The following is a 17,307-nucleotide window of genomic DNA, read 5'->3' as shown; positions in this document are numbered from 1 at the left end:
AAAAGAATGAGTTATGTGTGCTGTGTTCTATGAATTTCCTAAGGGAATTAAGTTGGTCCATGAGTGTGTGTGTGTGTGTGTGTGTGTGTGTGTGTGTATGTGTGTGTTACTGAGGATTAAACCCAGTGCATTCTACCTCTGAGCTACACTGCCAGCCCTTTCTTTCTTTCTCTTTTTTTTAAATAGACTCTCACTAGATTACAGAGAGTCTTACTACATTGCTGAAGCTACCCTTGAACTTGAGATCCTCCTGTCTCAGCCTTCCAAGTACTGATATTACAGGCATGTACCACCAAGCTCAGTGATCCACTTTGTCATATTGATAAGTTAAAAATAGAAATATGAATTTTCTCTTAAAATAAAAAATATTAAAATTAATAAAAATGGGTAAGGGTAAGAAGTAGTGGCCTCTAGAGGTGGGATTCATAAAGACTTTGACCTTGTATACATTTCTCTGTCATTTGAAACAAAAGTATATGCATGATTACAAGAAGACTGATAAAGCAGGTGAGGTCAAGCCACGACAAGCTTTGAGCAATCCAATGATAATAGTTTGTTCTTTAGTTATAAAGACATACAGTGTAAGTTTCCAAGGCTCAGTGTTGCTACCTAAAATCAGAGTTGGCAACTAAAGGAAAAGCAGCAATTATTTTCACAAATAGAAAGTAATTAAATAAAAAGCACTAATGGATTGGGGTGGGCCAGACAGATGCATGAGCAGAAATAGGGGAGGTGCCCAGAAACATCCTGATGGAGGATTGAGTACCAAATGGCTCTTATTTTATTTTCTCTCACTACTTATCAGTAAAAGAAAGCACAAGGCTGTCCAGAATCCTAACCAGCATCACTTGGTCAACAGTTTTTTTTTTCACAGCTCTTATTGAAATCATAATTTAGATACAAGGAGAGTATACTCTGGTGTCACTCAATCTGAGAAAGGTTCTTCATCACGGGACGGCTCTCCACATCTGCTGAGGAGAATGGAAGAAAGGTAAGGATATAAATCAAGAGATATCATATCTATCATATTTCCTATGATGGTATTTGTTGTGAGTTCAAATTCCTGTGTTTATACTGCAGGGTGCTATACAAAGGAGGTCATGGTGTATGCTTCAAGAAAAAGCAGTAGACAGAAGTTCCTTTCTGAAAACTGTGCACTGGCTACTCCTACTTTCAGTGTCCCATGGAGTTAACCAGACTTTTCTCCCTTTTGATGCAACTCCATATCTCTTCCCCTTTATTCTAACCATTTAATCTGCTGTCCTGGAGAGACTGCAGCCTCTTATATTCATTTAAGAAACAGAGCAACATAAAGGTGCTGTATTTTAGAGCTGAGATTCTGTTTAATGGATTTCATTGCTTCACTTGCTTTTCAAAAATATTATCCTTTGTGTGTATCTCAAGGTTCCAGGGAAAAAAAGTTCATTTTGGAATAACAGAGGAGTACTTCAGGAGAGTCTATTGACAAAGATGGGCAGGATTAAGTGAAAATGGCAGTGCATGCTGAAGTGCCCCAAGTCAAGCAACAGGAGAGCAGTATTTCCAGCCCTCGGCTCTCAGGAACATAGACAGATAGAAAGACAACACAGCCACAGCTGCAGCTGGAGGCAGAGGAGATGAGCAGGCAATGGAGAAGCACTGCAATTGCCAACACAGCCTCACAGGAGAGCTAGGAGATCAGACCTCAACCCCCCTCCTTCTCTCCTCCAGACTCCTGACAGTGTCACCCAGTGGCTTAATTCAACCCTAAACAAGAAGGAAAGGGCACCATTAATGTGGTGCACATAAACCACCCCATTGGAATTACAAACAGAGCAAAGCAGAAGGATGGAAATAAAACTCTCATAACATGTGAGACACATATACTTATGTCTTGGTACTCTCTGGACTTGCTCTATCTAAATGTCATTTTTTTATTATTATATTTATTTATTTTTTTATTGGTGCACTGTATTCATACATCATAGTGGGATACAAACTTTTGTAGACATACATGCACACATCGCCCAGTCAGCCCCCACCCAATCCCCACCCCATTCTCTCCCCATCCCTCCCTCCCATGCTTGGCTTAGTGGTTGACATCTAGTATTATAGCAATTTATCCAAAATTAAAAATGATAATCTCACATAACAGCTTCATTTGTCTGATACCAAGCTTTTGATGACTTAAAGATAACATTTCAATATTTCTTTTTACTTTCTTTCTTACCAGAGAATATTTTTTCTATTTTTTAGGTGAAACTATCATATATTTATATATTTATTTTTCAGAAAAAAAAATCTATCCTAATATGGAATATGGACTCTAGATACCCAAAACGATCTTGAAAAAGAACAAATCTAGAAGATATATATTTTCTGATTTCAAACCATATAAAGCTACAATAATTGAAACAGTGTAGTACTATTCTAAAGGCAGATATATAAACCATTGGAGTTTAATAAAAGCCTAGAGCTAAATTCTTCCCTATATTGTCAAGTTATTTTTGACAAGGTTTCCATGAACATTTGGTGGTGGAAATAATAATCTTTTAACTAAATATTGTTGAAAAATAATAATTACATGGAAAAGAATAAAATTGGACCCTTACCTAATCCCATATACAAGTATTAACTCAAAATAGATAAAAGACTTAAATATAAATCTTAAGACTATAAACTTTTAGAAGAAAATCTGGGTCATAAAACCTCACAACATTGAAATTGGCAGTGATTTCTTGGATATGATTTCAATGGCACAGGCAACAGAAGAGTATACAAACTCCCTAAAAAATAAAAAACATATTGTATATCCAAAGACAATGTAAACAGAGTTAACAGTTACTAATAGAATGGGATAAAATATTTCCAAATGCTATATCTGAAGGGATATTAATATTCCAAATAGAAATCCTAAAAATTAACAACAATAAAGGCAAACAATATCCTTTAGAGATAGGTAACAGACTAACATAAATAATGAATCTCCACAGATACCCAATCTTAGTTGTCTGTTGGATGGAAAATCTTGTTTCTCTGGTTCTGATGTGTGTTACCTATTTCTTCTTTGTAGTTAATCTCTTTGAGTATTTTGTCTAGTGCTGATTTTGAAGACATAAATTCCTTCAGTTTCTGTTTGTCATGGAAGCTTCTTATTTCTCCATCTAATTTGATAGAAAGTTTTGCTGGGTAGGAAATTTTTGGCTGGAGGTTGTTTTCTTTCAGAATTGGGAATATGTTACTCCAAGCCCTTCTGGCTCTCATGACTTGGTTTGGGAAGTCTGGAGTGATTCTAATTGGTTTGCCTCTGAATATCACTTGGCCCTTTGCTTTTGTTGCCTTTAAGATTCTCTGCTTGGCTTCCACATTGGTCATTTTGACAATTATGTGGCGTGGGGATCCTCTTCTCCAATCCTGTCTAAAGGGAGTTCTATAAGTTTCCTGGACCTGTGTATCAACCTCTTACTCTATGTCTGGAAAATTTTCTGCTATTACTTTCTTGAAGAGATTGTTGATCCCTTTGGTTTCACTTTCTTTTCCCTCCTCTATTCCAATTATTCTTAGGTTAGCTCTCTTAAAATGGGCCCATATTTCTTCAATATCAGATTCCTGCTGTCAAATATTTTTTCTAGATTAGAAACTATGCATTCATTTTTGGAATGATCATCTTCTAAGAGCGAGATTCTGTTCTCCATGTGTTCCAATCAGTTGTTTGTGCTTTGAGTTGAGGCCTTTACTTCATTAATTGCATCCTTTATCTCTTTTTGGCTCTCTCTGAGTTCTTTTCGAAGCACCTCTATTATTTCTACAGTTATTTTCCTGATTTGATCTTCTAGAAATCTCTGATTTTCTGTTTTACCGGGTTCTGATGTTGTGGGGTTGTGGGCATTCATTGCTCCAGTATTATTCCTCTTTCCCATGATTTCGGAAGTTTGTGCCTTCTCTGGGTTCTTCCCTTGGGTCACTATGACTTCACTTAAGGTGCTCTGGATCTCGAGTCAGTAGTATCTCAGACCCCACTACTCCTTTACTGGGTTTTATCACAGAGTCTCCGACCCAGAGAGTCGATAGAGGCTGCTTTAGACTGTGGGGGGGTGCCAGGTTGCACGTTCTCCTATGGTGTGATATCTCTGCCAATGCCCCTCCCCCACTGGGTCAAGTCCCAGGGAGTACAGTACTGGGATTTCTCCTCGGGGGCCCGCAATTTGACTCACTGTTCTTGAGTATGCAGATGTAGCTGTACTGGCCTCCCTGAATTCACTGCTGCTTCCGCCAGTGGCAATATGACGCCGCTGCTACGCCCTCGGCCGTGGGGCTGGCGTTTTTCTTCTTGGTTTTGAGTTCCACTCTGAGTCCCTGCAGCGTGTGCTGAGCTCAGCCACTGGGAGCTTTAGATGCTCCCTGCGCCGAAAGATCCCGCCTGGCTGTTCCGCAGCGGCTCACCTCGGCTTGCTGTAGCCGTCCGGTGAACTCGCCGCTGCCACCGGCAGTAAAGCGCTGCTGCCATGTCCTCGGGCGTGAGGCCAGTGTATCTCCTCCTTGGCTCTGTTCTCAGTCCGCTTTCTCTCTGGAACCTGGTGATTTTTTTGTTTTTCTGGTGATGGTGTTTTCTGGCTATGAAAGGCGCTGATTTTGTGGTAATGGAGATTGGTTGTTAGCGGGGCTCTTAAGTCCTGCTTTTCTCGGTCGCCATCTTCATGTCATTTCATCCTTTCTTATTTCAAAGCCATTAGAGTTATTTTCCTCTTTGCATATTCTTTCTCTAGTATAAACTGTATAGAGCAATCACCCAATGATTAAAAGACCTTTAAATGAAATGTAATTTAAAAAAGAAAAAACATATTTCTTATCCATTATTCTGTAATTGTGAGTACTCAAAAAGAACTGTTAATAACCTTAACAAGAAATAAAGTATTGGACTTGGAATGGAAGCTCCACAGGATCCACCCCCAGGACCTCTTTAAAATGGCTTCTCTCAGCCCAAGAGGGGTACCTACCCTTGTGGTTCTACATGACCCCCAGAGAGAAGAACATGCACAGCCAGGGAGAAAGAAAGATGAGAAGGAAAGGATATCCTCTTTCTGTCAATCCATTAACCTGTTACATCACTCTACTTGCCTCCCACCATTGGTCCATGCCAAACACATGTTGCCAATAGAGAGAATGAGAAATCATATCCTTTTTCTTGGAAAAAAAAATTTAGAAAATTACTGTGTTATAAAAGAGAAGAGTAGCTATTGGGTCCTCTAGCAGCCTCTAAAGCCCCTGACGGTGTTTCAGAGTCTATGTTCCCATGAGATTACCTGGGAGCACCTTAGAAATAATGGAAGATGGGAGAGAGAACAGTAGCAAAGTATCAAACAGGGCTTCAGGAGGCCAGAATCTGAACCTGGTATTGGACCTGCTCCTGAAGATGCATTTTCAGGAAATTTCTTTTGTCTGTTTAAGCTTCAGTTTCTTCTTATCTTATGTGAGGATATCATATTAGATGGTCTTTAAGGAATCCATGTCAAATACTGGGATAAAGTAGCAACTTAAAAGGGCATGACCTGGTGTCTATAGGGCTTCATGTTTTATTGGAAAGGCAAATACTTAACACCCTAAAAACAGATGTACAAATTGTGAAATGCCTTGAGTAAGGGCCATAGAACTTCAGTTTCCTCCCATTTCCTCTTCCGCCCACCTTAAGCTCTGGGAGCTTGTCTGTCTAAGAGACCTCATGATGGATGCATCCCTTCTGGATGACTGTCTGAGGCCTGTAGAAGCCTGAGCCCACTTTCCATTTGGAAGCCTCTGCCCCATGAGTCCTCCAGGCTCTGAATTCACAGCTGCCTTTGTGAGGTGGGAAGGGCCTTTGGATTCTATATGATTTCCTAACTGACTTCTCCACACCTCGCATGTGTTCCCTATTTGATAGGCTTCTCTTCCTCTCTGCTTCTGGAGTTTCCTTGTGCTAATTGTCTGTTAATCCACAATTCTGACCACAGTCTTGGCTAAAACTTGAGCAATACTCCTCTGCTTCTCCCTTTTGTGCAAATAATCAACATACAGTGGTGATGGGTCAAAAAGTTTGTCCAAATGATCGAAGCTAGTCAGTTCAAATACACAGCATGTGAGACCAGATGCTAATCACTCATACTATGTGTGCTCCAAGTCCATTCTCTTTAAAATGAGAAAAATACTGCTCCTGAGAGGATCCAAAGAGAAACTATCAGGCAAACTCTGAATCTGTTAATTACTAAAATAAGATTGAGTTTCCTTTTCTCAGTTGAAATCTCCGTGAACAACTCTTTTTGTACCCCAAACTCTGCACCCTTCTCTTTTCCCTCATACACTCCTCTCACACAAAAGCTTTCATCAACAAAGAAAATTCTACTTAGGATATTCTGGGAGAGAGAATGGAGCCAGCTATATTGTACCCACCACTTAGTAGTGCTCCATAGATATTCCTCTACTTAAAATACCTCTTTGCAGTCACATCAGGGGCTCACCCGTGCTCATAGCCTCCTCCTCCTCCATGCTGGTGAGCAGCTCAGCTCAGATTCTAATCCTAACCCCACACTATGCACCAAAATAAGTCCTCAGCAAAGTCATACTGAATCCTTACTTCAAAGGCACCTGAGTGGCAATGTCAGTTATTTTTGCGCATATAAGTAATTACAAATATACCCAAAGTTGTTCACAATCAGAATTGTGATGAATGGTATTTGCTTCAACTCATTCTATGTGTGCATCTGGCTGCCCTTTATTATATTTTTACTTTTACTTTCCATTTAACCCAAATCATCTACCACTATAAGGTTCCTCACTTATGCCCTCATTAATGGAATAAATATTGAGAACATGTGGGCCACACAGAGCTCAGCACTGTAGATGTAAAAAATAATCCTGTATTCAATTTCCGACACACTGAGCTATTTCTAGGTCCAGCCATCCTCACACTGTCCTTAGGGCCCTAGAGTAAGATCTTATTTCTGCTCCTTGGGTAGAACACTCTTAGTCATGGGGGTATCATGATCACCTCTGTGTCTCTCTCAGTTCCTTCATCTGAGAGAAACTTCTGTTTCAGGACAGCGTAGTCCTGATCCATAGCTCTAGTCTATGGAGTAGGGTGTTTTCTCCGTGTGCTTCAGAGGAGTTTGGTTCAGGTTAGAGAGCTCAGGCTTTCCAGATCATAAGTACTGGATCAGAATCCATATTTCAGTAGTCACCAGCTCTTGATAGGTTACTCCATCTCTGCGGCCCTCTGTTTATCTCCTCATTAAAATAGAGACAGTAATTTCCCATATAGCAGGAAGATTCTGATCATCAGAGCTCACACAGAAGGTGCTCAAGTATTGTGTTCCCAGGGGCACCAGTGGAGAGTTTGGGAGCCTGAATCCAACCATCCCAGCCTGGAGGACAGAGACCACAACATTCAATGGAAGTTATCAGCAACGTCCTCCAATTTGTGACGAAGACAGCCTCATCTCAATGTTCCTGACCACCATCATTGTCCTGGTTGGGCTGGCAGGAAATGCAGCTGTGCTCTGGCTCCTCTGCTTCCGCATGCGCAGTAATGCCATCTCGGTCTATATCCTCAATCTAGCTGCCGCTGACTTCCTCTATCTCTGCATCCATGCCACTTCTTTCCTGCTGGATGTAATCAGACTATCCCTTCATTGGGATGTTCCTACATACGGCATCATACGAAGTGGGGGGACTTTTTGCTACATCACAAGCCTGAGCTTGCTCAGTGCCATTAGCACCGAGCGCTGCCTGTCAGTCCTGTGGCCCATCTGGTACCGTTGCCACCGCCCAACACACACATCAGCTGTCATGTGTGCTCTGCTCTGGGCCATGTCTCTGCTGCTTTGCTTCCTGGACAGACTCTATTGCTCCCTCGAGAGCATAAATTTTAAAGTTCACTGGTGTCAAAAAGTTAACTTCTTCATAATTGCATGGATTATTTTGTTATTACTGATTCTTATAGGATCCACCCTGGCCCTGTTGGGCAGGGTCCTCTGTGGCTCTCGGTGGAAGCGACTGACCAGGCTGTATGTGACCACCCTGCTCACAGTGCTGGTCTTTCTCCTCTGCGGCCTGCCCTTCAGCCTCTACTTGTTCCTGTTAATTCCTATTCAGAGTAATGATGATGTAGTCACTTGCTTTTACCTGGTTTCAGCTTTCATGTCCTGTGTTAACAGCTCTGCCAACCCCATCATTTACTTCTTCGTTGGCTCCTTCAGGCAGCAACTACAGCAGCGGCACAACCTCAAACTGGTTCTCCAGAAGGCTCTGCAGGACACAGCTGAGGAGAGTGAAGGCAGCCTCTCTCAGAGAACCCTGGAGATGTCACGAAGCAGAGGGGAGCAGTGAGGGAGGGCCTCGGCCCTGGTCCTCAGATGTGCCTTTGAGAGTCAACGCTGCCTGCCACACTTGATAGTTGTCTGCTCTTCTCTCAGCCTGAAATGCCTCCACGATTCCCCAGCATCTTCAAATGGACTTATGTTAACCTGGACTTTCTTGCTTTTCTTACAGAAACCAATCTGACATAAAGACCTCTACATCACCTGGGCACTTTCTATGCACTTCTTATCATATCTTCCTTTTTCTATATATTTCTCGTCATGCCTTCCTCTAAAGTTTTTATATTGATGCTTTTATTTTTTAATTTTTTACACTTTTATTTTGTGATGATTACAAAATATTTTTTAATTATTTTTTGTGGAAAAATGGCATGCATTCAGACTGTGCTTGGTGCCCTCTCCCTCTCTGCTCCCCCTTTCTCCCTTCCAATGATGCTTGTCTTTGTAATTTTCATTTCAATGCAAAAAAAAATCCTTGCTTAAAATCATAAACCTCTTTTTTATGACTGTTTTCTACCTGAAGTTATAGGAAATAATGATCCCTTATTTCTTTTTCAGATGATGTTCTGAGGAAATCATGGTGGGATCTATATTGGGCCATAGCTACGGGTAGAAAGCTTGGTCATTAGTGCGTTCCACTGTGTTTAATTCTCATTGAATTCTCTGATTTGACGGAAATGATTTCCTTAGGGGAAAATGATCTACCTGCCTAACACAGTCCAGGAAGTTGGAATGGTGAAAAGTCTTCTGGTGCATTTGTCCACGGCATGGTGCCATGGACCCTGGGTTCTAAGGGTTAATTCAATATTTTATTTCTCACATAAAAAGTCAATACACAAAACATTTTTATAGCATCTATATGGGTGATGCTTGAAAGCTTCTAACTCATTAACAAAAACCTCATATTCAAAGTCAGCAGGTCACCCTACAACTCTTCTGTAATGCAGCATCTTGATGTTTAGAAGAAACTCCTGTTTAAACATGCTTTTACCTGCATGACAGAATAATGCATAACAGCTTCAGTAAGTTCCAAAGAGTACAGCTAGAATAGAAGTGCAGGTTTTAGTTTTTAGGTATATCTGTATACTTCTACTTATACATTTATTCATTTTAGTGAGTACTTGGAAAGTATGACAAAAATTTAATTTATGCTTCATTTTGACAGTGCATGTGTTCATTCTTATGTTACAGTCGTGTATTGCTTGATGATTGGAATATATTCTGATAAATGCATCCTTAGGAGATTTATCTTTGTTCTAACATCACAGAGTAGATTTATATGAACCTAGATGCTATAGCCTACTGTAATCCTTGATATAAGGAGTATACATATGCACATACATAAACACATGTTAATAGTATAGCTTCTTACTCCTAGGGTTTTTATTAATAAACAATACAACATTACACCAAATATAAGAGAAAATGAGAGCCGGGTGTGGTGGTGCACGCGTGAGGCCCTCTGCAACTCAGTGAGACCTGGTTTCAAAATAAAAAATAGGGCAGGGGGTGTAGCTCAGAGGTCGAATGCCCCTGAGTTCCATCCCCAGACCCGCAAAAAAAAAAGAGAGAAAATGATGCCATCAAGAGACTTGTTAAAGAAGAGATTATACATAGCTGCAGACATAATATGACAGATAGTTTTATAGTAAATGATTTTATAAGTAGAAGCACACTAAAATAACAATAGAATGATATAACAGTAAATAAATAAACCAGTCACATAGTCATTCATTATCATTATGAAGTATTGTGTATGTAATATTAAGTATATATATGATACATAATACTTGATAATGTATATAACTGCATTGCCATCCTTCTATACCACTGGCTGTGTAGTAGATATGCTTATATCAGTATCAACACATGATAATGCACTGTGCTACAGGGAGACAACAGCTACAACAATATTACATTATAGAGATTTTTCAACTATATTGATCTTTTTTAAAATTTTTTATTGGTGCATTATATTCATACATCTTATTGGGATAAAAAACTTGTGTGTACATACATGTACACATCGCTGATTTAACCCCTACCCAATTCCCACCCCATTCCCTCCCCATCCCTCCTTCCTTTGCTTGGCTTAGTGGCTGACTTCAATATGTTTAAGTACGTTGCGAGTTTTAGAGATTTTCCTCTTCCCCCCTCCTTTCTCCTCCTTTAGGTTGTCTTGTTTGCTCCTCTATAGGATTTCCTTTTTCCTCTAGAGTTCCTCCTAAGAATCTTTTTTTTATTTTAATTTTTTTATTTTTTATTGGTGAATTGTAGTCATACATCTTAATGGGATAAAAGATGATGGAGACATACATGAACACATCACCCAATTAACCCTTACCCAATTCCCACTCTATTCTCTCATCCTCCCTCCTTCTCATGCTTGGCTTAGTGATTGATTTTGATATGTTTAAGTACATCATGTGCTTAAGAGAGTTTCCCTCTTTATGCTAACTCCATTCATATTAAAGGACCACTGTCATATACATATTTTTGTTGATAGAGTTGTTCTTATTTTTCATGACTATATTTCTTCTTGCCTGTGTGTCTGATTCACAAACTTCTCTCTAGCATACCCCTTCCTTTGTTCTTTTGACATCAATATCCATGGAGATAGTCTATCCAACAAACCGAACTTTCAGTAGATTTTTAATCTCATTCTGAAGTAATTACCAACCAGCCAGTGTTGCTAAAAGAGCATAGAGAGTTCCTGCTTATCCATCACCAGCCTACACCATGGTGATATATAAGAATAATATATTATCAAAACCAGGAAGGTTTTTTTTGTTTTTTGTTTTTTTGGTGGTACTAGGGTTCCTGGAAGCCCTTCTACCTCCAGGCTACACTCCCAGACCTATTTTTATATTTGTTTTTTGGAAACAGGGTCTCTTAAGCCAGCGAGGCTGGCTTTGAACCTGCACGATCCTCCTGTCTCTGCCTCCCAAGCGCAGGGATTATAAACATGCGCCACCATGCCCAGCAGAAAACCAGGAAGTTTAAATTGGTTTAATACATTTACCTGTGCCACCCCTGCCATTAGGATTATACCCATTTTTGTATGAACTCATTTTTATTTGAGGTAAGGTGTTTCCTTTGTGTACCACACTGTGACACATGTATAGTCATACATAACCAACACTGCTGCATCAAAATATGAAACTTTTTTTTTAATCACACGAAAACTACTCTGAAGCCAGGTGTGGTGGCACACACCTGTAATACCAGTACTAGAGAGGCTTGAGATAGGGGGACTGGAAGTTCAAAACCAGTCTCAGTAACTTAGTGAGACTCTCAGCAACCTAGTGAGACCTTGTTTCAAAAACAAAAAGGGATAGGGGTGTAGCTCGGAGATAGAATGCCTCTGAGTTCAATCCCCAGTACCTCCTCCCCCAAAGTAAAACCTCCTCTGGGCTTCTCCTCATTGTCACAACCACTGGCATCTATTTCTCAAACACCTGGCAATCATTATTCAACATCTCTGCAATTTTCTCATTTCAAAATGGTATATAGGTGGTATCACACAGTCCCTAACATTTTGTGTTTAGGTTTTTTTACTTGGTAAAATGTCTTTCAGATCCATTAAAGAAGTTGTATGCATCAAAAGTGTGCTGTTATTTTTGTCTTAATTGTGAAATACTCTTCTATTGTATTGATGTTGTATGGTTTGTTCCAGTTTGCTATTATAAATAAAGCTGTTGTCAACACCGGGGCACACATTTTCAAGTGAACGTCACTTTGTATTATCAGGGATAAATGCAATGAATGGATATCTGGGTAGCATTGTGATAATATATATAACTTTTTCAGAAAATGCAAAAGACTTTTCCGGCATAGCTGTGTCATTGACTTTTCCCATCCTTTCAGTGGAATGCAAGAAAAATCTACTCCACATTCGATACTTGAAAGTCTTTATAACTTAATTCACTATTCAAACAATTAAACTCCAACTACAATTATATTTGGAAATACTGGGGTTGGTTAGGACTTTTACATTTGAATATTGGATGGACCCAAATCAGCCCAAAAAAGGGTCTTTATTAAGTATTTGCAAAAAGATATTTTATCAACATTTCACATAATTTTTTATTCAAATGCCTTTGCTAAATAATGATAAATAATTTAATTTGCCTATAACATATGGCACAAAAAGAAAGTCATAGGACATAAAATTCAATATTTTCAATGTCTACACACTGAATATAAATAACAAATTTCATGAAGTTAACAGAGGAAACAATATGTTACAGTTACATTTCAAAGGGAAGTCAGTTGATCCACTTTTTCATACTGATAAAAAATAGAAAGGAAAGTTTAAAGCAAAAAACAATCAAAGAAGAATTGTAAGGGTAGCAAATAGTGGCCTCAAAAGAATGGGATACAGTGGGACTTTGACCATGTATACACTCCTCTGTCATTTGAAACAAAACTGAACAACACATAAATGAATTACTACCACAATAAAAATTTTAAGAAGCATAGTCAAAGCCTGATGAGCCTTGAATGACCAATGATAAACCTTATGATAAATCTTATCCTTTAGTTATAAAGCCTCACAATGCCAGCTCACGTTTCTTGGTATTACTCCCCAAGCCTGCAGTTGGCACTTAATGGGCAGAAGAACAATTACTTACAGAGAAGTAGATTGAGTAGGGCAGGATGGGAGAGAATGGTATAGGAGTGCAAAGAGGACAGAGGCTCAGAAACATCCTGGTAAAAGATCATGTCTCAAATGGTCATTCATTTGTTCCCTGTGCCTGAACAGGAAGCCACAGGAGCTCTCAAAATTCTTTTTTTTAATTTATTTTTATTGGTGCAATGTATTCATACATCATAATGGTATAAAGAAAATACTTTTGTAGACATACATGCACACATCGCCCAGTTAGCCCCTACCCGATCCCCACCCCGTTCCCTCTCCATCCCTCCTTCCCATGCTTGGCTTAGTGGTTGACATCTAGTTTTATAGCAATTTATCCAATATTAACTATGATAATCTCACATAACAGTTTCATTTTTCTAATCTTGATAAGCCTCAATTGCTCCTCTATAGGACCGCTTCTTCAATTAGAGTTTCTCCTATTACCCATTTCTCCCTAGTTTTCACATATTAGCGAAAGCATCTGATGTCATATTTTTTGTGACACTTCCCCGTAGATACCATAATTTTGTTCTCCTTTATGGCTGGGTAAAATTCCATTATGTACATATCCCATAATTTTGTAATCCACTCATCTGTTGATGGACATCTTGGCTGGTTCCATAGTTTGGGAATGATAAATTGTACATCTATGAACATACATACTCATACATTGGTTTGGTAGTTTGGTTTTCATTTTGGGGGGGTAGATACCCATAGGTGGTATTGCTGGGTAAGTTTGTTTTCATTTTTCTGAGGATCTTCAATGCTATTTTTCAAAGTGGTTGCATTAATTTGCAATCCCACCAATAATGTATTCGAGTTTCTACTTCTCCACACCCGATCAATTACAGTTTATCTCTTCCTTGGAAGTTCTTCTTTTATTTTCCACACTATTTCCCATTTGCTGAAATCATGAGAATCAGAAGGTGAGTGACTTTGATGAGATTATCCACTCGCACCCAATTTTTTAATAGAGGTCACTTGGATCTGGAGATCTACTGAGAGATGGGGTGAGGCAGTGGCAGCTTCAAGTGCTTCCTGACCGCATGATTGCAGGGACCCACAGGCCCTTTGCTGTGCAGCAGGCCCCGGTCCCAGCCTTGCTGCTTGGCAGGCATCGATCCTGCCCTCGTTGGCCCCAGCACTGGCCTCACAGGCCCCGACACCTACCTTGCCACTCTACAGACTCCAATCCCAGCCTCGCTGGCCCTCCACCAGCCTCGCTGCTTGGTAGGTTCCGATCTTAGCCTCGCAGGCCCCTCTGATGGGATGGGAGGGGGGAAGATGGAAACTAAGCACATGATGTACTTAAACAAACATATCAATCATTAAATCAAGCACGGGAATGAGGGGAGGGGAAGGAATGGGATGGGGATTGGATAAAGGCTAATTGGGTGATGTGTGCATGGATATCTCCACAAGTTTTTTATTTCATTAAGATGTTTGACCACAATGCACAAATAAAAATATATTTTAAAAAAAGGAAGATACACTCCAGCAGCACCATCTGAATCTTGCCCATTTGGCCCTGATATTCCTTAGGCAAAGCATGTTACTATCCAGAGACACAGATAAGATAAACAATGGGAATATTAAGTTGTTACTTTTTTACCTCCAAAATTATATGTCAAAGAGCCTTCTTTCCCCATCAGCTTTCAGAAATAAAGTGACTTTATTATGACTGGTGATAATAAGAAAAAAAATCTTGATAAGCCTCACTCACCGGCTTTCACTCCAGCTCCTGTAGACATCCCTTGATTTACAGAACAAAGTGCTGTGTTCTGCTGTCACTCAACATGAGAAAGTTTCTTCCTTTCAGCACAAATCAGCTCTCTGCCTCTGAACAGAAGTATAGAAAAGAAGTAAGGGTTTCCCAAGACTGAATCTATTTTAAAATTTGTTAAGTTTTTTTTTTTTGTCTAAGTTCATATCCTCACTATTTTCTAGCTAGGAGTGATACATACCAGAGGTTATGAAGCATCTTTCAAAGAAAGGTATAGAGACATAAATCTTCCTTCTCAAAACCAGGTGGCTGGATGCTCCTACTATGAGAGTTCACCTCTAAGCACATTTATCCATGTATTCTGCCATTGTACGAGGGGCTCAAAAGAAACATTCCTAGTCGCCACAGGATGGAACAGAGTCGATGTTACAGTAGATATTCAAGACCAAGATAGGACAGGACTTTACCTGAAACCATTTCCATGACCAGCCCTGTCCCTTCCCTATTCTGGTTCCCTCAAGCTCTTACAGGTTTCCCCTAAGAGTCTTCCATTGTGCGGTGCCCATTTCAGGCTCTGATCCTTAGAAAAGCCCAGAGGAGTGAATCTTTTCCAAAATTATAAGAAACAATGAGAGCAAAGCAGAAGAGACACATGATAGAGAAGCTGAATGTGACTGTCCTCTACAAGTTGGAACTGGAAATAAAGATGCTATTACAGAACTGGGATCCCTGGTTCCAGTGTGGATAATATGAATGAAAGCAGAGGAAACCAAACATAATCATCAATCATTACAAGGGCACAGTTATCAAAACAGACAGCAAAATCAGAGTAGGGATCCTGATGGGAAAGATTTAATGGAAATGGACAATGGAGCACAATTTCCCCAAGAGGCAAAAATTTTCAGGAATCAAATTTATCACTTTTATGTGGTATTATCAATAGAAATCAAGAACATATGAGCAGAGGCTGAAGTATGCTAGCCCAACAGAGTCATGATGCTTTACCCAGGTTTCAGAATTCATCCAGGTCTCAGGCCCATGTATGAATGGAGCCTTAGGATACAGGTAGGATGATGTCAGGGCAGGATGTGGAAGAAGGGAGGCAGGCCAGAGGACTAGGGGACTGCATGAGGGGGTCCAAGGAGAGCAATGGCCCATCTAATGGGATTCAGAAAATAATTAACATATTGGTCATAGTGGGAGCCAGAATTTTAACTGTTAGGGGAAGGAAAATACAAACAAGACTAGAGAAAGCTGGAATGAAACTAGTGGTTTGGGATTGGAATTGGGAGTCAGGAGTAAATTAGTGGTTTTCAACATCTACATATAGAAATATAAACATTTTTCTACATAATATTCATATGCATATATAAATGTGTTACACTTTTGTACATATATACATTTACACATACACGTATATGCACATGCACTTGAATGTATAAATATGTAATATACATACAAAATGTTGATAATACCAAGTCCTAACTCACTGAGTCATAGGAATCAATGATTCCCCAATGACTGAATATATCAATGAACAAAAAAATGAGAAGAAGAGAAAGTATTTCCTTTTAAGAAAATGCCAACCTAAAAGTGATAGAACCAGGAAGCAAATGCTTCACAATCTTTGGAGTATTAATTCAGGCAAGAAAATTTCATGAATGCTAAAACAAGTGGGTGAAAATGGGATGAGAAAAGGAGCTGAATACATCTCAAAATACTCCCCTACAGAATTCTTACTATTTATGAAGGTGGAGAAACTAATGACATTGAAAGAATGCCACATGGCATGTCTATCAAGTGAATAAATCAATACTACCAATTCAGGACAAGTACACAAGATGTAGGATGCAGCGAGAACACAGCCTTACTTCTAGGACATCCAGATGAAGTGTATAAGCTAGGTCTAGCATGAGAAAGTAGTATCCAACACCAAGCTGAGGGACATGTGCAAAATTACTGACCTGTGAACTTCCCCAAAAACTTTCTTAAAGCATTTTATGACTTTTTTATGATGGAAAGACTGAGAAGCTGCTGCAGATTGAAGGAGGCCCATACAGACAGGACAAGTAAATGCAATGTGTGAGTCTCGACTAGACCCTTTGCAATAACAGGCAGTCTTGAGAAACTTCAGTGGGATTTCTGAGAGAATATACGCAAGATTTCTTTACACTATTCTTGCAATTTTTCTGTTACTTTGAAATCACTTTAAAATCAGATGTTCTTCCTGATATGCGGAAGCTAGTGAGAAAATAGGTCATAGGAAGAACTCCAGACAAAGGAGGAGAAACCATAGATGAGCAAATAAGGCAACCTAACTGATGGGGATGGGAGGGGGAAGAGGAAAATCCCCTAGTGTATATGAAGCAATTCACAAACATATCAAAGTCAATCACTAAGCCAAACATGAGAAGGAGGGGAGAGGGAATGGGGTAGGAAACGAGAAAGGACTAAATGAGTGCTGTGCGCATGTATGCCTCTACCATCTTGTACCCTATTAAGATGTGTGACTACAATGCACCAGTAAAAATATCAAAAGTTAAAAAGAAAAACCTAGCAAGGCATGGTGGCACACACTTGTAATCCCAGTACCTGGGAGGCTGAGATAGGAGGAT

The 17,307-nt window shown here is 39.7% G+C and overlaps 1 protein-coding gene across 1 annotated transcript in view; it reads left to right on the top strand.

The window, feature by feature from the left end:
* LOC308259406 (uncharacterized protein) overlaps positions 1-17,307 on the top strand; it is a gene marked incomplete at both ends in the record, with an annotated part of 51,353 nt that overhangs the window by 18,960 nt on the left and 15,086 nt on the right. Inside the window, one exon of the mRNA XM_080690384.1 lies at positions 7,329-8,333. Within this exon, the coding sequence (XP_080546510.1) occupies positions 7,329-8,333 (1,005 nt within the window). The remainder of the gene's footprint in view (positions 1-7,328; positions 8,334-17,307) is intronic.

Source organism: Muscardinus avellanarius (genome assembly GCF_963383645.1).
Source record: "Muscardinus avellanarius genome assembly, chromosome: 1".
Classification (NCBI taxonomy): Eukaryota; Metazoa; Chordata; class Mammalia; order Rodentia; family Gliridae; genus Muscardinus; species Muscardinus avellanarius.
This window is presented reverse-complemented; position numbering and strand designations above follow the sequence as displayed.